This window comes from Caretta caretta, chromosome 7 (genome assembly GCF_965140235.1).
Source record: "Caretta caretta isolate rCarCar2 chromosome 7, rCarCar1.hap1, whole genome shotgun sequence".
In the NCBI taxonomy this organism is placed as follows: Eukaryota; Metazoa; Chordata; order Testudines; family Cheloniidae; genus Caretta; species Caretta caretta.
This window is the reverse complement of record NC_134212.1, coordinates 92,598,914-92,620,160: the sequence shown is the minus strand read 5'-3', so window position 1 is coordinate 92,620,160 and position 21,247 is coordinate 92,598,914. Positions and strand designations below refer to the sequence as shown.

The 21,247-nt window shown below is 39.1% G+C and overlaps 1 protein-coding gene across 7 annotated transcripts in view; it reads left to right on the top strand.

Annotated features, from left to right (window-relative positions):
• The window catches only part of HTR7 (5-hydroxytryptamine receptor 7), a 42,493-nt gene extending 24,273 nt beyond the window's left edge, over positions 1-18,220 (top strand). Inside the window, exons 2-4 of one of the 7 annotated variants that reach the window (XR_012669389.1) lie at positions 2,836-3,585; positions 5,347-5,425; positions 8,968-13,768. Coding sequence is in view for 5 of the 7 variants with exons in the window: in XM_048858378.2 (XP_048714335.1) it covers positions 2,836-3,585; positions 5,059-5,107 (799 nt within the window). In the remaining 2 variants the exon portion in view is untranslated. The other 6 variants (XR_007357700.2, XM_048858380.2, XM_048858383.2 and 3 more) reach the window with 6 other exon arrangements.
• Positions 18,221-21,247: the final 3,027 nt, after the last annotated feature.

The following is a 21,247-nucleotide window of genomic DNA, read 5'->3' as shown; positions in this document are numbered from 1 at the left end:
GTAAAGCGATGTCTGACTGATAATATCCTCTAATGTCCTGAATGAACTTTACTGAATTAAGTTAAACCTTGTTGAAGAAGTTTTAATACCTTTAGCATCCATTTATTTAAAATGCAGTTGTGTGTGTTATTGTGGAATTGCATGTGAATACCTTCTTTAAGAGATTAATACATTCTCTGGAAGGTATTAGGAACTCCAAAGGGCTTTTTTTTTTTTTTTAAACAATACCCATGAAGTGGATTTCCTCGGAAAGTGCGTGGGGCCAAGGGGAATGCAAATGACCCTTTTCAAATCCACACTTTTGAAGCAAGGCCCACCCTGGGGAAGAAAAACCCATTGTCTACTAGTGGCCTGCTCTTGGAAACTCCAGATCAAAGACCCCTGAACTGTATAAAGGGTGGACAAAACATATTCTGACCATGCTTGTTCTGAACTGAAACTGTTATGAGCTTGTCATCACAAAGGAAACCCCTTGGGTGGGGCATTGAAGGACTGCTCCTTCCAGAGGCCATGCTAGAGTTGGGCTAATCTCTGGCAAGCTTATTAACATGCATACAGCTTCTTAATATGCTTTCTCTGTAATGGTTTTTAGTTTAAGAATAAAATAGGCCTGCCTAGAAAGAACTGAAGGGAACTTAAAACTGTAGACAATCATTCTGTTAACCATCTCTGAAGAGAAAGCAAGCAGGTATGTTTGGGCAGCCTGTCTCTTCTGGGAATAAGACAGTGAAGGCGGGGAACTGTCCAGCCTGGAAATACCCTCATCAGAACTCCACCCAAGAAAGGCAACAGCTGGAATCCTGAGTGTGGGTGCCACTGCTGGACCACTGAAGGGAAATACAGGTGCAGTTGCCCTGAACTGTGAAACTGTGCATTACAAAAAGAAAAGGAGTACTTGTGGCACCTTAGAGACTAACCAATTTATTTGAGCATAAGCTTTCATGAGCTACACGAAAGCTTATGCTTAAATACATTGGTTAGTCTCTAAGGTGCCACAAGTACTCCTTTTCTTTTTGCGAATACAGACTAACATGACTGTTACTCTGAAACCTGTGCATTACAAGTGACTTTTTATTAATGCTCAGTCATGCTAGTAATTTAACTCTTTGCAGGTTAAGTAATACCATTGGCTTCATTGTGAGCGTGAGCTGTTGTACCTCACCCATTTACAGTGCCAACACAAACCTCAAAATGTGTCAGCTAATAAATAGCCATTTTGAAGTTAACCTTGCACCGGTCAGCACTTCCTGTCCCATGACAGTCGAACTCCAGCCCTTTCCAGTATGAACTCTGATTTTCTATATCTTGGAATGCCTTGGGGAACTTTCTGTTCATCACAGTGGCACAATCTCCAGCCAGGGATTTCACAGAATAGAATTCTCCAGGACATCTACAGCTTGTCTCCAGGACTCCAAGACTTAGCAGGAGATAATATTCTAATGCAAAAGGTGTGAGAGAACGAAAACAACAAAAATACTATAGCTTTTACTAGTATCTATGTTACAATATCCGATCACTTATCATGGAGGTGCAATTCCAAACAACCATAATAACCATTCTCAGCCCATTCCTGGCCCAGTCTTCAGAAGTACAGCATGATTTGATTAGAAGCTCACTGAAATTGGCCAGTCCAAGCTGTGAAGGATATGGCACAGTTACCAAAATCTACCTTTCACACTCCTGCCATGCCAGTGATGCTTATCGTCAGTGATGTTGCGGAGTGATTGTTGCCACCGGATTCTTACTTAAAGAAGTAGCATTAGCCATAATTTGCTACCTTGCAATAAGGGCACCAGTGTGGCACTTTACAGTAGTCTCACCATCTAAATAGAACTCGAGTCATAAAAATTTCTTAGAATAAAATATTTGTATTCTAAGTTCAACAACTAACATTTAAGAAAGATTTACAGCATGGAAACCTGGCAATAGACTTCATTTTATTCATAAACGCTGTGACAAACCCTATTGTTGCTATAGCACTTATATAATTTGTTTTCTTAGTCTTTTGTAATCCTAAATTTAATAATTTTTATCAGTTATAGCTAGATGCCTTTGTTCCCAAGCATTGTTCAACTGAAAGTTGTAATGTATTTTTATTTTGTTTAATTAATAAACACTTGATGTGAGTGTTGAAGAAATGGCATTTCTTTCTAATTATATAATCATAAAATGTATTATAATGTACTGCTGAAATGATCAAATCATGGAATACAATTGCAAAGTCTATGTTGTTTCTCTTGGAAGCACAAAGGTAAGAGTAACACAATGTATCCTATCCAGTTTAGTGGCATGGATCTATACACTTTATTTATAGAATACCTCTTGTAGGATCACTTATATTGCTCTAAGCACAGTTATAAGTCAAAATGTGAAAGAGTAATCACTTCTTTGCGTGAATTGTAGATCATAGAATGTACCAAGGGTTAAATTCCAGAAGTTAGCTCAGTAAAAACCTAACTTTCAGAATCTTTTATAAAAAACTTTTATAAGCAAAAAATGATTTCCGTCTTTACATAATTAGAAAGATTCTACATCTGGGGTGAAATCCTGGCCCACTGAAGTGAATGGGAGTTTTGCTATTGACTTCAGTAGCACCAGGATTTTACCCTAGGAGAATAACTAACTAACTATCTCTACAGGAAAGCAGGTTCTGCCTATCTTAAAGGTGATTAAGTTGACATGAATTAACTACAAGTTTGAAAAAGTGCAGGAGACAGGAATAGAGAATGTAAAATAAAATCTAAAACATTATTCAATCTCTTTATGGCAGACTACATGAAATAGTTTTACCCATAAATCAATGAACCATGTAGTAACTCTTCCTTATTGTTCTAGGTACCTTGGAATAACAAGACCACTTACATATCCTGTGAGGCAGAATGGAAAATGTATGGCTAAAATGATCCTGTGTGTATGGCTCCTCTCTGCCTCTATCACCATACCACCACTTTTTGGTTGGGCCCAAAATGTGAACGATGAAAAAGTTTGTTTAATCAGTCAAGACTTCGGTTACACAATTTACTCCACTGCAGTTGCGTTTTATATCCCGATGTCAGTGATGCTTTTCATGTACTATCAGATTTACAAGGCTGCTAAGAGGAGTGCTGCTAAACACAAGTTTGCTGGTTTCCCACGGCCAGAAGAAAATGAAGGCATGGTTTCTGTGAATGGAGTTATAAAGCTACACAAGGAATCAGAAGAATGTACAAATTTTTCACGACTCCTTAAACATGATAGAAAAAACATTTCCATCTTCAAGAGAGAACAAAAAGCTGCCACTACCCTGGGAATTATTGTTGGGGCCTTTACTGTGTGCTGGTTGCCATTTTTCATCCTTTCAACTGCCAGACCCTTTATCTGTGGTACAGCATGCAGCTGCATCCCGTTTTGGGTTGAAAGAACATTTCTATGGTTGGGTTATGCAAACTCTCTCATTAACCCCTTTATATATGCCTTCTTCAATCGGGACCTGAGGACAACCTATCGCAATCTACTACAGTGCAGATATAGGAATATCAACCGGAAACTATCAGCTGCAGGGATGCACGAGGCTCTGAAGCTTGCAGAAAAGTCAGAATTTGTGCTGTAAGGTCACTTATCCCTTCTTACAATAATTCAGTTTTATACACATTTGCTTTCTCTTCAGAGTTAAAAGAAAATCAGAGAAACGGCCCCGATAAAATCATTAACTAAGTGCCACAGTTTTTTGCTGTAGTAAGGACTGGGCCCTAGAGTATTTGTGATTTTAGCATAAACCAACCCTTTCCACTTTATACTATTATAAAAGGAAACAATATAAGACAAAATTGGACTGGGGAAATTGTATCATTTGGGATTATTATTATTTATATGTAATAATTATATTCACTTGATTACCTGTGAATGAACCTTAGTGAAGTTTACTATCACTTTTGTACACCTTCCAATGAAACAGCATTTATGGCTGTGAAAAAATACACATTGATTATATGGGCCAGATCATCTGCTGGTATAATTTGGTGAAGCTTCAATGGTGCTAAGTTGATTTATGCCAGCTGACGATCTCGCCCCACATCTCTAATTTAACATATGAAACTGGTATATAACCTATTTTAAGACCAGGAAAAGGCAATCTGGCCCTTACCTGACTCTGCTTAATCTAACTCTCCTGATTTTATCAGCTGAGCCCATCTTGTCTAATTTAGACTTAAACTTTCCCAGACTCAAATCTAGGGTTCTGTTGGCCTTATTGATATTCTTTGCTCAACAATAGTAGTAAATTGTCTGAGTTTATCGCAGTTTTCTACTTTCTAGAGCTCATCTGCTGATTTGTGAACCACTCTTACGTATCAAATATAAAACTTGATACCTAAGAAATCATATTTTGGTCACTACTCATATGATTACCTAATATTTTTTCAAAATTATTAAGTTTTGTAAAAAAATCTCTCTTTTTCAGTAATGCATTCAACCTTGCCTAAAAACTTAGACATTTGTTCCATTTGTTGCCCTGCGCAGCAGCCTCTCTAAGGGCTTGATCCTGCTCTCATCAAAATCAATGGCAAAATTCCAATTGACTTGCATGGAGCAGGATCAAGCCTTTTATCAATAATATACTTTCTGTGGAATAATGACCAGTACTGCACACAATATTCCAGGTAATACTCAACAAGTTACAGTACAGTAATGGTCTCAGGGTGTCAGATGTTACACTGTTCGGAGGGGCCATTGGGAGCAGCCCCACTTCGTCACACCATCCTTTTTAAGGTCAGGCTTGACAAAGCCCTGGCTGGGATGATTTAGTTGGGGATTGGTCCTGCTTTGAGCAGGGGGTTGGACTAGATGACCTCCTGAGGTCCCTTCCAACCCTGATATTCTATGATTCTATGATTCTATGATTTTGCTTTCTGTCCCTTGCTAAAACACATTAGTATGTAGTTTGCTCTATTTATTAGAGCTGTGTACTTAGGCTATAGATGTTGAGTTTTACCCATGATAACTCCCAGATCCTTTCCTTATCATTGTGTTGGATGACTGTTCCATTTGGCTCCTATTTCTTATCTTGATCTCTTCTTTCAGGTTAACTATTTTAAAGTTGTCTACACTGGTCACCTTTGCCATCCGCTGATCCAGTCACCTAACACTGGAGGATTCCCTTCTTCTCACTGATCTCTTTGTGTTCACATATGAATGAACATTAGAAGCCACTTTACCAATTGGTGTTCCTACATTTTGCAAATCTTAAGCTAAAGAAAGGAAAACTTGGGGCTTTTGTAAAAGAAAACTCAGGAATAGCTAATATTGTATCATTGCCAATTAAACCCTTTCTATTATTTCACAGTTTTATAACTCCCAATTTTTTTTTAGAAAAGGATAATTGGATATTTGCTGAGGAGAAAGCATACTCATTACAAAGTAGTCTCCATCACTACAAGTTAGAAATAAGGTAATTATCTTATAATGCCAAAGATAATTCTGGCCTAAATTCTGCTCTAACATTCACCACATTAAACTAACTTTAAATGAATTCAGTGGTGTTACTTGAGACATACACCAATGCAGAATTTGTCCCAGTCTTCTTGAATAGAGTTTGTAAAGTCACTGGAAGTGCACAAGCTTGTAGGCAATAGCTGATGTTTATCAGATACATAGAGGGAACATTGTATTCCCTCACTACCTTGTTCATGTGCATGGCTATGCACCCTGCTGGCAGGTTTCATGCACAGTTACATTTGAGCCATTCAAGAGACCTTTATGTGCCAGGAGGCATCTGCTTCCTGCTGGAAGAAGGGGCTTAAGGGCTCCCACTCCACCTGCTGTCTTCTGTCTGAGGTAAGGGGGTCCCAAGGCTCCCCGTCCTCCCATGGAAAGAGTGAAAGTAATGTATGATAGCGGGGGGAGGGGAGCGTGTGTGTGTGTGTGTGTGTGTGTGTGTGTGTGTGAGAGAGAGAGAGAGATGTCTCTACAGTGGTGATAAGCATTAGTACAAAACCCTAAAACAGATTATATCTCTCACTCTCACACACACTGAAAGTTAAGGGAGGTTATACAGGATGGATAGAGGAAAAGGGAAATGAAAGGGGGCAAGGACCTTACAAGGAACGTAAGTTATAAGAGAAATATATGAGGAAAGACAGCTAGTAAGTGGACAGGAAGGAAAATGAAAAAATATGTGAATGACAAATAAGATGGATAGAAAGGGAGACAGCATAGCCTGGGGGAGAAAATGGGAGCTGAAGAGATTGGACTCCCGGATGTTAAATTTAAGATCTAGTAGTTTTTGTTCTGCACACATACACACAAAATTAGAGGCAACATGGGGACCCCCATGAATCTGAGGGCAGACACATGAACTGATCTAATTTGCATCCCAGGTGAAATGAATGGAGCTGCACAGGTGCTGAGAGCAGAATTTGGCCGAGATTGTCAACATGTTATATACAAATGGTACTGGGGCTGGTGTTGCCATAAATAAATTTTCATATCTAACATGAAATGAATAATTTTGACATCAGAGGTCACCCATCTGCCCAGACATATGTTTTAAGATTAACACATTTTAAGGCCAATTTTTTTTTTAAACTGGGGAGTGTCTAAAGGTAAGTACCTAAATCAATATTCTGAAGTCAATGGGAGCTGCAAGAGCCTTTAATATCCAGCTTTATGTTTCCACATCTGAGAATTATGGCTTAAATTTTTCAGCAATCTGATCCTCAGGTGTGGGGATTCTCTCTACACACCCATGCTGGATCCGGGAGGTGTTTAGAAAGCTCCTTGTTAATCACAAAGGCTGAAAGACTTCTGAAATACCAAGTAAAAAGGACAGAAGGAGCCCTTTCACCCACATAAGCACTCAATCAGTATCTCTACAGAGAGGTGTGGCCACTTTATCAAGCAGGCCCATGCATCCCATCTCAAAAGGGTTGAGGTCTTTGTTACACCAGATGTATCTGGTGTAACAGAGCAGAATGTGGTCCTTGGCTTTGGAATTTGGCTAAGATCATGGCTAAAACAAAGTTATGCTTCTCCTGAGAATGCTCTCTCACTATCTTGACTGCTTTTAACTAACTAGCTTTGTGAAAAAGCCAAAAGGTGTCTAATCCCAGAGGAAAGGATATCCTTAATTATCTACTTAGATATCTACTTGAGGCAACATATTAGCATAGTTTCGGTTTAGTTAACACTCGAGTTATGTAAATAATGGAAATCGTTATCCACAAATATTTACTTAAATTTGAAAGTGAAAGTGCTTTGTTTGTGCTCACACCACTCTTTTGTGTTTACTTTCTATTACATTCCAGCGAGTGAGTTTTGCTTGCAAGAACGTGTGCAGGAACTACATTTTAAGCTCAAAAGCTGGAGTATGTAGATACTTTATATAGAATTCCGTTTGAGGTTCAGGTTTTCCAGGTCCCATTACCAGAGCCCAGGCACATGGGCAATTAATGTGTTATTGTATCCAGCAACAAATTCTGAATTGCTTGCTCCCAGAACTGTTCAGTCTCCTTCATTCTCCATGGCTCCTGCCTCATGGACAGGGGCTTGTATGTCCTGATTTGGAAAGCAGGGGAGTCAATCTAGGTTGTATCTCTATGATTAGGGCTGCTCTGGGCAGGATCTTTATGGTTAGACTTTCTCAGGACTCACAGGGTATGTTTACACTGCAATATAAGCCCAGGGTTCAAACTCAGGCTCAAGCCTAACCCTCCTTCCATCTACACACAAATTGTGCTAACTCTGGCTCAGGCCCAGGATCTCCTGGGGTGGAGGGTCCAAGCCTCAGTCAAGCCAGGTCCCAGGGTTCAAACCCTATTGCTTTGCTCTGTGGATACAGCCCCACTGGACTCGTGCTCTGGGAGTCTCCACAAGTGTCCCACACTCCCACAGGCTGACTTTCTTTGTCTTCTGGACAGGCAAGTTTTCCCACACTGCACCGCAAACAAGGCTACAGCAGCCACGTTTTGGGATGGTGCTCGGAAGTCAAGTCTGGCATATGGCTGGTTGGAGTCGGGCCTACATAATGCAGTGTAGACACTGGAGACCCAGGGTGGAACCCAGGATTCAACAATTCCTAACCTAGAGTTACAAATGTGCATAGACATTCAATCCCTGGGTTTACAAACCCAGACTCTGCTAACTCAAGTTCTACTAACCTGGGCTTACATTGTAGTGTAGCTCTACCCCCAGAGACCCAACCAGACATTGAGCCTAGGGCACAGTCCCTCATGGCCAAAGACTTGGGACAACTACTAAAGTGCTCTAGCAATAACCAGGGATCATTAAGTAGTCAGGACCACGCCCACCTCAGTCAGGGTCAACTGGGAAGCGCCAAGATCCCACTCGTTTGGATTTCCTTCCACCTCCAGCAGTGCACCAGAACCTGGGTTTGGTGAGTGTCAGAGCACAATATACGACCTATTTGTTTAGCCATGCTTTTGATTAACTGATGGATTCAATTAATAGCAGAAAGTGGAGATCTGTTGTTGAGCCTTTGAAATAAAAGAATTATAATTTTTTTTTCAAATTATTTTTAACAGTTTAAAGCGAGGTATCAATCTATCATTTTATACTCATTTGATCAAAATAAAAGTATTTTCTCATTTTCTCTTCCTATCCAGATATTATTTTATTATCCAATACCACACAGAGCCATAGATGTGCCAAATAATCTGAAATAAATGTACTTCAGACAGTTATTGAGTTAAGGGTGTTTATGAGTAAATCTGTACTGCAAAGTTTTATCTTTTGCTCCCTTTTCATGTTCTAGCTTTGTGGTATAACAAGCATTCAGTATATATAAAAGAATGTTGTACTATTTTTACTATTCAACATAGCATCTCTAGAGCACTGTTGAGGTAAATTTAGGGATAGGTCAACTAAGACTCTAAAATGCAGGACATAGAATACCAAGGAACCTTGAAAATGATGCCATTTATTTTGTGCATAGCTACCATCTTAACTTTCTATTTGATTTTTCTTGTCTTTCAGGAAAAACTGCTCAAGAGATAAACTTCTCTCAGGGAAAGCACAGGAAAAAATTATCAGCAGATCCTGATCATAGCTCACCGTAGATCTTAGGTTCTTTTCATCCTTTAAAAAGAAAATCTCTTTGTCTCTTGGTCTTTGTACAATAAGTACATGCTAATAGTATCTTTATGGCTGTTATCTTTATTTTTTCTCTAAATAGCCATTGCCCCTCATGAGTATTGAAAATTGGTTTATAATTTTTTTTCAAATGTTCATTTTCTATACATCTTAATAATGGTAGACCAGTAGCTCTCAACCTTCAGCCCTTCTCCCAAATAACCAGGACCCTTTCGCACTGTATGGAAAGTATGGGAAGTACAGAGTGTTTGCAATTCCAGGACATATGTTCACAACCCCCAGACTGATGGCCTTCACTGTAGATGAAAGGCAGTCTGATTATTTGCTTTCTCGTGGATGCTGATATATATATATATATATATATATATATATATAGGCAATGTAGGAAACATTTTAAGACTTCATGAACCTATGCCTTTTTTCATTAGTATTATAATTGTCTATCATTTATGATCGATTTATATATAGTTCTAATTGAATAAATAATGCCAGAATCCAAAATACATATTAAAATACCTAAGTTTCCAGAAGAGAGAGAGTCCACTGAGAGGAAACCTATTGTACTGTTATAAACTATTGACATACAGACTGGATAAATATTTTGCTCTTAGTTTTAGATCTACTCAATCAATAAAAGATCAGCATGTCTCTCTTTTTAATACAGCAGATGTGTGGGCTTTCCTTACGTGTGGTCTTGTTAGTTCCAGAAAATTGTGTTTACAGTATGCTTAACTTTTTCTTTCTACATAAAAGAGAAAGCCACTGTAACAAACTTGTTCTCTTATTTCTAAGCATACAAGTGTTAAAGTCTGTCATGAATTAACAGAATGCAAATGACTAGACTCAGTAACTTAAAATGCACAAAAATCTAGCCCTGTCTGTAAATGGGGATAATGGTACTCATCCCCTTTGTAAAGAGCTTTGGGATCTGCAGATGAAAAGTGGCTCTATAAGAGCTAGGTATCAGTAGTAGTATAACGGAGCCAAGCAGCATTTTTAAAGAGGACTCACATACAATAATAGGAATCATTCAGTCACAAGAAAAATACATACAAAATTAGAACAAACAGATGCTTGATACCCATACTGTGGAAAAAAGTTATTTTGTGATATCTCAGCCTTATAAAACATGGTGACTAAATAGAGATCATAGAAAGGTGGGAATGGAAGGGACCTCGACAGATCATCTAGTCCTGCACTGAGGCAGGACTAAGGGTATGTCTACACGAGGATATTAGGTCGAATTTATAGAAGTTGTTTTTTTAGAAATCGTTTTTATATATTCGAGTGTGTGTGTCCCCACAGAAAATGCTCTAAGTGCATTAAATGCATTAACTCGGCGGAGTGCTTCCACAGTACCGAGGCAAGTGTCGACTTCCAGAGCGTTGCACTGTGGGTAGCTATCCCACAGTTCCCGCAGTCTCTGCTGCCCATTGGAATTCTGGGTTGAGATCCCAATGCCTGATGGGGCTAAAACATTGTCGCGGGTGGTTCTGGGTACATATCGTCAGGCCCCCGTTCCCTCCCTCCCTCCGAGAAAGCAGCAGCAGACAATCGTTTCACGCCTTTTTTCTTGAGGAAATGAGATTCAAAAGTTCGCGGTTCTTTTCCTGTCTACCTGGCCAGTGCATCTGAGTTGAGAGTGCTGTCCAGAGCAGTCACAATGGAGCACTCTGGGATAGCTCCCGGAGGCCAATACCATCGAATTGTGTCCACAGTACCCCAAATTCGACCCGGCAAGGCCGATTTAAGCGCTAATCCACTTGTCAGGGGTGGAGTAAGGAAATCGATTTTAAGAGCCCTTTAAGTCGAAAAAAAGGCCTTCATCGTGTGTATGGGTTCAGGTTTACATCAATTTAACGCTGCTAAATTTGACCTAAAGTCCTAGTGTAGACCAGGGCTAAGAATTGTCTAGACCACTCCTGACAAGTGTTTGCCTAAAAATCTCTAATGATGGAGATTCCACAACCTCCCTAACTAATTTATTCCACTGCTTAACTTCCCTTGTTGTTAGGAAGTTTTTTCTAATGTCTAATCTAAATCTCCTTTGTTGCAATTTAAGCCCATTATAACTTGTCCTGTCCTTGGTGGTTAAGAACAATTTATCACCCTCCTCTTTATGTCCCCCAATCAGTCTTCTCTTCTCCAAACTAAAAACACCCATTTTTTCAGTCTTTCCTCTTATGTCAGGTGTTCTAGACCTTTAATCATTTTTGTTGCTGTCCTCTGGACTTTCTCCAGTTTGTCCACATCTTTCCTGAAGTGCAGTGCCCAGAACTGGACACAATACTCCAGTGGAGACCTTTTCAATGCTAAGTAGAGTGGAAGAATTACTTATTGTGTCTTGCTTGCTATACTTCTAATACACTCCAGAATGAGGTTTGGTTTTTTTGCAACAGTATTACATTGTTGACTCATATTTAGTTTGTGATCCACTAGCACTCCCAGATCCTTTTCTGCAGCAATACTTCCTAGGCAGTCATTTCCCATTTGTGCAATTGATAATTCCTTCCTAAGTGCAGTAATTTGTATTTGTCCTTATTGAATTTCATCCTATTTATTTCATAGAATTTCTCCAGACTATTTCTCCAGTTTGTCAAAATCATTTTGAATTCTAATTCTGACCTTCAATTGCTCCCAGCTTTGTATTGTCTGCACACTTTATTAGTGTAATCTCTAGGCCATTATCTAATCATTTACAAAGACATTAAATAGACCCAGGACAGATCTTTGCAGGACCCCAGTCAATATGCCCTTCCAACTTGACTGTGAACCATTGATAACTACTCCAAGTAGTTTTCCAACCAGTTGTGCACCCACCTTAGGTATGTCTAGGCCAGTTGTTCTCAATGACTGGTCTGTGGACCAGAACCATTCCCTGAGATCTTCATGACAGTTTAGAAAGGCAACAAGCTAGTTCCTGGTATCAAAAAGGTTGAGAAACACTGGTCTAGGCTATATTCCCCTAGTTTGTTTATGAGAAGGTCACATGAGACAATATCAAAAGCCTTACTAAAAAGTTGATATATCATACCTGCTTCCCCCTTATCCACAAGGCTTGTTACCCCGTAAAGAAGGATATTAGTTTGGTTTGACATGATTTGTTCTTGACAAATCCACGTTGACTGTTACTTATAACCTTATTATCTTCTAGGTGCTTAAAAATTGATTGATTGAATATTTGCTCCATTATCTTTCTGGGTACCAATGTTAATTATACTGTTCTATAATTCCCTGGGTTATCCTGTTCACCTTTTTATAGATAGGTCCTTTTCCAGTCCTCTGGGATCTCCCATGTCCTCCATGACTTCTCAAAGATAATCGCTAATAGCTCAGAGAGTTCTTCAGTCAGTTCTTTAAGTATTCTAGGATATATTTTGTCAGGCCCTGCCAACTTGAAGACATCTAACTTGTCTAAGTAATTCTTAACTTGTTCTTTTCCTATTTTAGCCTCAGATCCTACCCCATTTACACTTATGTTCCCTTTGTTAGTCATCTGATAACTTAACCTTTTTGGCGAAAACTGAAACAAAAAAGGCATTTAAAACTTCAGACATTGCTGCATTTTCTGTTATTGTTTTTCCCACGTCATTGAGTAATGGGCCTAGCTTGTCATTGGTCTTCCTCTTGCATCTAATCTATTTGTAAAATGTTTTCTTGTTGCCTTTATGCCTCTAGTTAGTCTCATTTTGTGCCTTGGCCTTTCTAATTTTGTCCCTATATGCTTATGTTTTTTTTTTTAAATCTATTCATCCTTCGTAATTTGACCTAGTTTCCCCTTTTTGTGGGGCTTTTTTTTGTTTCACATCATTGACAATCTCCTGGGTAAGCCATGGTGGTCACTAACCATACTTGCTTTCTTTCCTATGCACTGGGGTAGTGTGCTCTTGCGTCCTTAATGTCTGTTTAAAAAACTGCCAACTCTCCTGAACTCTTTTTCCCCTTAGACTTGCTTCCCAAGGATCTTCCCTACCAGTTCTCTGAGTTTGCTAAAGTTTACCTTCTTGAAGTCCATTGTCTTTTTTCTGCTGCTTTCCCTCCTACCATTCCTTAGAATTATGAATGCTTATTTCATGATCACTTTCACGCAAGCTGCCTTCCACTTTCAAATTCTCAAACAGGTCCTCCTTATCTGTCAGACTCAAATGTTGAAAAGCCTCTTCTCTTGGTTCTCTCTCCACCTTCTGCAATAAAAAGTTATCTTGAATGCATTCCAAGAACTTGTTGGATAATCTTTTCTCTGCTGTATTATACTCCCAACAGATGTCTGCATATTTGAAGTGTCCTATCACCACCAAGTCCTGTGCTTTGGATGATTTTGTTTTAGTTGTTTAAAAAAAGCCTTATCCACCTCTTCTTTCTGGCTAGGTGATCTATAGTAGACCCCTACCATGACATCAATCTTGTTTTTATGCCTTTTATCTTTTCCCAGACACTTTCAACAGGTCTGCCTCCCACTTTTGTCTCAGTGCACGTTTATATGTCTTTGATATAGAAGCCAACACTTCCTCCCTTTTTTCCTGTCTGTTGTTCCTGAACAAGCTGTACCCTTCTATACCAATGTTCCAATCATGTGAATTATCCCACCAAGTCTCTTAAGTATTACAGTGATTGGACACTGTATAGAAATTTAGAGCTGGATACATACAAGGGAACAAAAAGAAAAGGAGTACTTGTGGCACCTTAGAGACTAACCAATTTATTTGAGCATGAGCTTTCGTGAGCTGTGGCTCACGAAAGCTCATGCTCAAATAAATTGGTTAGTCTCTAAGGTGCCACAAGTACTCCTTTTCTTTTTGCGAATACAGACTAACACGGCTGTTCCTCTGAAACCATACAAGGGAACAGTTATCCTCTCCTAGAACGCATGTAAATAATACAGTGATAATAACTACACACCTACCTATGATAAATAGATTGATTTGCCTCCACTAGAGACAAGATTTTGTTAGTGAAGACTGATTAGTTAAAGCATGCTTAATGGAAGCCTGGCAGAGTCACTATGGTTTAGTAGTCTAATAAGGTATCTGGGAATTTTCTGTAGAATCTTACCTTAGCATGAATTTACCCCGAGGAGCGATTTGTCTTGTATGGTTGGGATTGATTCTCTAGGGCCTACACAAGCTCTTTGCTGCCCCTCTTAAGGGATGCACCTGGGAGGCCCCAATATATACACTGATAGGATAGGACTTTAAACATGTCATGGAAATCAAATAGCATGAGAGAGAACTTAAGGATCACTGATTGTATACATAGAATTGACAGATCCCATTATTCAATAACCATTGGAGTCCTTTTCAGCAACACAGATTGCAGGACTGTTTCATACACAGCCATTGATTTAGATTTCTCTTTTTAAAAACTGCTATAAACAGGCATTTAATACAGCAAATGCTATGAAAGTACCAATAAGGTTTTCTAACTTTCAAACATAAATCAAATTTAGAATTAAGAGAGTCATCTACAATATCTTTGATATTCCAAATTTTCTCTTTTTCCACACAGAGTATCTATAACTTACTTCAAATTCTCTCTCTCACCTACATCCACAAATAAAGATCAACAGAACCAGCAATGTCTGAAGTCACTCCTATTGACTTCAGTGAGTGTGCATCTCTGAGGGCAAAAATTTGGTTCTATAAGTTGTATTCATTTCAGATTTATGCAATATATAAGCAGATATCAAATAAAACACTTCCTTAGGCATGTGCATTCAGCTAAAGCAGACCCTGACTACTATTTTTATTTAACTATATATATAAATAAATGAAACAACCTATTTTTTATTATTTCATTCCTCCATATCTAGTTTTGACCTTGGATATGATTATCTGGTTAGTTTTTACAATTAATTGCTGATGTCTTCTCATTTTAATTAACAATGGAAATAAACTTGTTTGAAATCTATTTCTGCATTGTACCCCACTGTAAAATTGCTTTTCTTGTGTTATCCTTTATTGGTCTCTAGGAAGGGCCTCCTTTTGTTCAATTTATTTCCTGTTTGTTAGGGTGGGTTCATGTGCTGAAATGCCTGAGTTCATGAAATGATTGACTGTTAAAAGGCCTGTTCCTGGAGCCTGGGCTGATGTGAATAATCCTATTGATGTCAGTAGGGGTAGTCACATGGAAAAGAGCTCTGCTCAGGCCTCTGGCATGTGGAGGGAGTTGAGTTTAGGCTGTCATGCAAACCAAACTCAGAAATTTGGAGCTACTTTCTGTTTAATTTTCAGCCTTACCATTGCCCTCGTGGGTTTTTGGTTTATTTTTTTTTTTTTTTGCATTAGTGCCAAATCCTGGATCTCAACACAATGTCCAAGTGGCTGAGGAAAGACTTTCTGTACGGCAGAATGACTGGCGGATCTGTGTAGTCACGGATCCACTACCATTCTCCACAAAGAACTTGATTTTGAATTCAGGGAAATTACTCACCTGATTAAGTGCTTTGCTGGATCAGGGCCAGAGAGCTCATCAAGTTGCAGGGTCAAGCCCCAAAATCCCTGCTGGGTGGGGTGCAGGAAGCCCCCATGGAACAGAACTCTGACATGGGCAGGGACTGATGACTCCCTGCTTCCTTTTCCATAGCAGAACAGCACTAGTTCCACTGGGTTGAGTTTCTCCACAACATCAGGGGAAGGAGCAGGATTTTGCCCCAGTGATTATTAATGGGACAATGTTGCAGCTAAGATAAAATGTGACATTATTTTGTCAACAAATACTGGGTGTGAAGTTATTTTTGCAGAAGTTATGTGGATAAAGGTCACTTTGCAAAATCAAGGGATGGATTCTCCATCCTGCTATGGCCCCTTTACTCAGTTTTTGTGCCTGGGAAATTCTCCTCTCATAAGAACTGAACAGGACAACCACAGGTTATCTTATGAGGCCCCCTGCACAAGCCCTAAGCTAGGCAGTGGGGCTTAGTGTAAGACCAGAGAGTAGAGGGGCAGGCCAGGGGGAGGGCTTTAGCAGATGCTGCTTCAGCAGTTTTTGGGCTGCTGTACTTTAGGGTTGTCCAAATTGTGCTTAGGACCTTTTTAGCCCTCATAGAAGCCCAGAATTGGGTAAGCACAAAGGTGACCCTTAGCCACCCACTTCCTTGGGCCTCAAGTTTTGTGCTGAACTTCTGGGAAAGAGCTCTAATTCTTTATAAGCCTAATCCAGTTCTCATCAAGGTCAACAGGAGGCTTTCCGTTGATTTCAATGGGAGTTGGATCAGGCCCTGTAGGGGATGCTGTTACATTTTCCTATCTAATTCATTGTGGGTTGTGTATTTTTTCTTAAAACAGGAGAAACTCTGATTACTCAAGAAAAAAGAGTCATGACTTATGACCAAATACACAGCGAAGTAGTCAGATATGCCAAGGCACGACTGGGGAAGGAAAAGTAATGAAGATTTAGCCTGAGAAGAAATAAAGGGGGATATGAAATGCACTTAATCTTCTTTGAATGGGAATGTTTAAAAAATTAAATAAAAATCCATGAGCTTGATGCATTGTATTAAATGAATTTCTCATGGAAGTGGTGACACCTCTCATTTCTTTGTGGGATAATTGCTATTGTGTACAAATGAAAAGAATTTTCTGTTTGAGAAAGCCAAATCATTTTAGCAATAAGCAGTTTGACACTTGAGGGGAAAGAAATCAACTGAAATCCAGAAAGACAAGATATTGTACAGATCTGCACCTTTATCAATGTAAACAGAAGAGACCATTCATATATGTTTCTCATGCTTGTGGCTTACAACAATCTCCCCACTATATTTTCCACTGTATGCATCCGATGAAGTGAGCTGTAGCTCACGAAAGTTAATGCTCTAATAGATTTGTTAGTCTCTAAGGTGCCACAAGTACTCCTTTTCTTTTAACAATGCTATTATTATTCAGGGATCACCCATGATACAGAATGTATTTTGTTTTACTACAAAAAGATATTTTTCAAGCAAATGGTGGCAATGTAGATGCTTTCAAGCCTTGTGTTGAAAATGTTCTGTATGTCCGAGCTAAAATCCAGAAAGACAACAATAAAAGGCTGATTTTTGTTAAAAGTGGCCCTTTGGTATTCAATGGCAAAAGTCCTGTCTAATTATACATCTTTGACACAGGTGGTGGTTGGTGTTTAAGATAAAAATGGAGCATAATTTGTCGGTTGTCTCTGACCTTTCAGTAAAAATGCGTCTCATGGATTTTATTATGACAAAATCCAAGAGACAAGAGCAAGATGTATATATTTTACACAACAAAAGGTTAATTTATGTTCTCTCTAAGTGGTGATTTTTGATGTATCAGAATATATAGAGAAACTAGGATCTCTCTTTGTTCAAGTAACTGCATAAAAGGTGGGGGGTTTTCAACGGTCTCTTGTGTGCTGTTTCTGAAGAATATATATATATAAAAGCACCCTTTTTAGATTCATATCTCGTCTGTTCAGCTGAATTTCATGGGGGTGTATGCTGTTGTACTGATGATAATCAAGTACAAGAGTAGCCATTGTCACAGTATTAAAAGTCACTAGGACTCCCGTTCAGTACCTCATCAATAGGATTAGTCATTGTGAACTCCACATTTTAAATAAAATAAGTGCCTTTGGTAATTCACTTGGATTTTCCAAGAGGTACATAGTGAGAACAAATAGAGCTGTACAAAATTCAAGCATGTCAGTGATAAAAGTTTTGATAATCCTTAAATATTTAATGTGAGAAAGTTTATTGTAAGTACTCAGTGGACCAAGTTCTGATCAGTTACAATGGTATACGATTTCAGTGGAATTACTCTGAACAAAGTCAGATCAGAACAGGGTGCAACATATAAAACGAAGGATGGAAGATTTAAGGGAGAAGAGGTACTCATATGAGTGACAGTAAAAGCAAAAGCCTGAAGATTATTTTTTCTTCAGTAAATGCATAACAGAAAGCAAAAGGACATCTTTTAATATTCTAAAGCTAGTTTTTGACTCTGACGTGCTTAGCTACTTCACAGACACTGAAGCACCTGTATTCAGAACAAAGTGGAATGTCATGCTTTCCTTTTAGATAACCAAAACCTTAACTTCAGATTTAATAGACTAATTGTACATTATTAGATCCATTATTTAAATGAATTTTTGTAATATGTACTAGTATTAAAATTTTCTGTGAAATTCACTGTAAATATTGTGACTTTAAATTTAATCAAAAATATATTCTATTTGTAAATGTTGTAAGAGAAATGTTATCTGAGGGTTAAGAAGCAAGGAATGCTTCAACAAACTGGTGGATGGGGATCTACAATGAGGAAATAGGTGCTAAATGCTTTTGGACCGACATTGCCTTTGAAAACACAAGCAGTAGCAAATCTAACACATCACTGTGTTGCTCAGGCCAATGATTTTGTTTTCATTTTGTCTAACAGATTTTAAGAGGCTGAAATGACAGGCACCTGCCTAGCAGCCATTAGTGCCTTTAAAAATCCACCCTGAATTTCCATCTCTTTGTTAAATTAGAACAATAATCCCTGGGAATAAATACCAGTAGCACGACCTCCATTATTTTTTCTAAGAAGAAGAAACGCAGTGGATCTAATTTACCTAGATTTCAGTAAGGCATTTGATACCGTGCAACATGGGGAATTATTAGTTACATTGGATAAGATGGGGATCAATAGGAAAATTGAAAAGTGGATAAGGAATTGGTTAAAGAGGAGACTACAACGGGTCCTACTGAAAGGTGAACTGTCAGGCTGGAGGGAGGTTACCAGTGGAGTTCCTCAAGGATCGGTTTTGGGACTAATCTTTTTATTACTGACCTCGGCACAAAAAGTGGGAGTGTGCTAATAAAGTTTGCGGATGATACAAAGCTGGGAGGTATTGCCAATTTAGAGAAGGACAGGGATATCCTACAGGAGGATCTGGATGACCTTGTAAACTGGAGTAATAGTAATAGGATGAAATTTAATAGTGAGAAGTGTAAGGTCATGCATTTAGGGATTAATAACAAGAATTTTAGTTATAAGCTGGGGACGCATCAATTAGAAGTAATGGAGGAGGAAAAGGACCTTGTAGTATTGGTTGATCATAGGATGACTATGAGCTGCCAATGTGATATGGCTGTGAAAAAAGCTAATGCGGTCTTGGGATGCATCAGGAGAGGTATTTCCAGTAGGGATAAGGAGGTTTTAGTACCGTTATACAAGGCACTGGTGAGACCTCACCTGGAATACTGTGTGCAGTTCTGGTCTCCCATGTTTAAGAAGGATGAATTCAAACTGGAACAGGTACAGAGAAGGGCTACTAGGATGATCCGAGGAATGGAAAACTTGTCTTATGAAAGGAGACTCAAGGAGCTTGGCTTGTTTAGCCTAACTAAAAGAAGGTTGAGGGGAGATATGATTGCTCTCTATAAATATATCAGAGGGATAAATACCGGAGAGGGAGAGGAATTATTTAAGCTCAGTATCAATGTGGACACAAGAACAAATGGATATAAACTGGCCACCAGGAAGTTTAGACTTGAAATTAGACGAAGGTTTCTAACCATCAGAGGAGTGAAGTTTTGGAATAGCCTTCCAAGGGAAGCAGTGGGGGCAAAAGATCTATCTGGCTTTAAGATTAAACTCGATAAGTTTATGGAGGAGATGGTATGATGGGATAACATGGTTTTGGTAATTAAATATTCATGGTAAATAGGCCCAATGGCCTGTGATGGGATATTAGATGGGGTGGGATCTGAGTTACCCAGGAAAGAATTTTCTGTAGTATCTGGCTGGTGAATCTTGCCCATATGCTCAGGGTTTAGCTGATCGCCATATTTGGGGTCGGGAAGGAATTTTCCTCCAGGGCAAATTGGAAGAGGCCCTGGAGGTTTTTCCATCTTCCTCTGTAGCATGGGGCACGGGTCACTTGCTGGAGGATTCTCTACTCCTTGAAGTCTTTAAACCACGATTTGAGGACTTCAATAGCTCAGACATAGGTGAGAGGTTTTTCGCAGGAGTGGTGGGTGAAATTCTGTGGCCTGTGTTGTGCAGTAGGTCAGACTAGATGATCATAATGGTCCCTTCTGACCTAAATATCTATGAATCAAATAGAGTATGTACCGTGAGCCAAGTTTGGTATTTCCCTATCCCCAGCATGGGAGAGCTGGTGGAAAGTGTTGCTTCATAATAGGTTACAGTTTCACACCTTTTTATCATCACCACCCAACAACAGTCAATGAACTAAACAATACATCTGGCTTACAAAGAATACTGGAAATCATAATATACTGATATTTTGTCATGCAATGCAGAACACATTATTCTGCCTGTGGCCTTCCTGCAATCCCATCTCCTGCGATACTGAGCAGTAGATGGCAAAGCTTACTTTGCTAATGAGCGATAAAGGCTTCCCTTAAATACCTACACATCCAGAATACATTAAGCAAATCATGTGTACAACATGCCACAGGGTAAGAAAAGGAGTGTGCAAAAAATGCCAATGGGTAATTTGAACAGCTGCATAAAATGATACTTGGCACTTCTCTGATGCCTTCCATCTGCAGATCTCCAAGTGCTTTACAAGCATTAAATTAAGCCTCATGTAAGGTGGGCTGGCATTATCCTCATTTGCCACATGAGTAAGGGTTTAAGTGATCTGTCCAAGGCTGTAACAGGGCCAGAAATAGAACTCAGGGTTCCTGGCTCCAACATCTGTGCCTTAACAAAAAAGGAGTCTTTGCTACTTTTCCTTTCTCATATTAGTGTTTCACCTTTTAACATCAGCTCTAGATAACTTGTAAAATACCTGAAGTTTAGTGTAGAGTATAATTATTCTGTTAGTTTTTCTGGTCATGGATGATTTGGGGAGTAATGGTCTGAATTTTAATTCTGTGGGGTTACACGGATGTGTGGGTGAACTTAAGATGCCTTAATGGGGCCTGCTTTTCAAAAATGCTGCGCACTTGCACTATGAAAATTAGGTTCCTTTTAGATGTCTGAAGTTGGGCACACACACAAAAATGGGAGGGACTCATGGTCAGTTGTCACTTTTTGATATGCCAAAAATACAAATGGACCAACAAATAAGGTTGGGGATTTCAAAAGGCACCCAGGGGAGTTAGGTAACCAAATTCCCTTAAATATTAATTTGCTTAGAGTGCCTAGTTTCCTTAGACTCCTGGGAGAAATCCCAGTTTAAGTACATACAAAAAGTAGAAGAT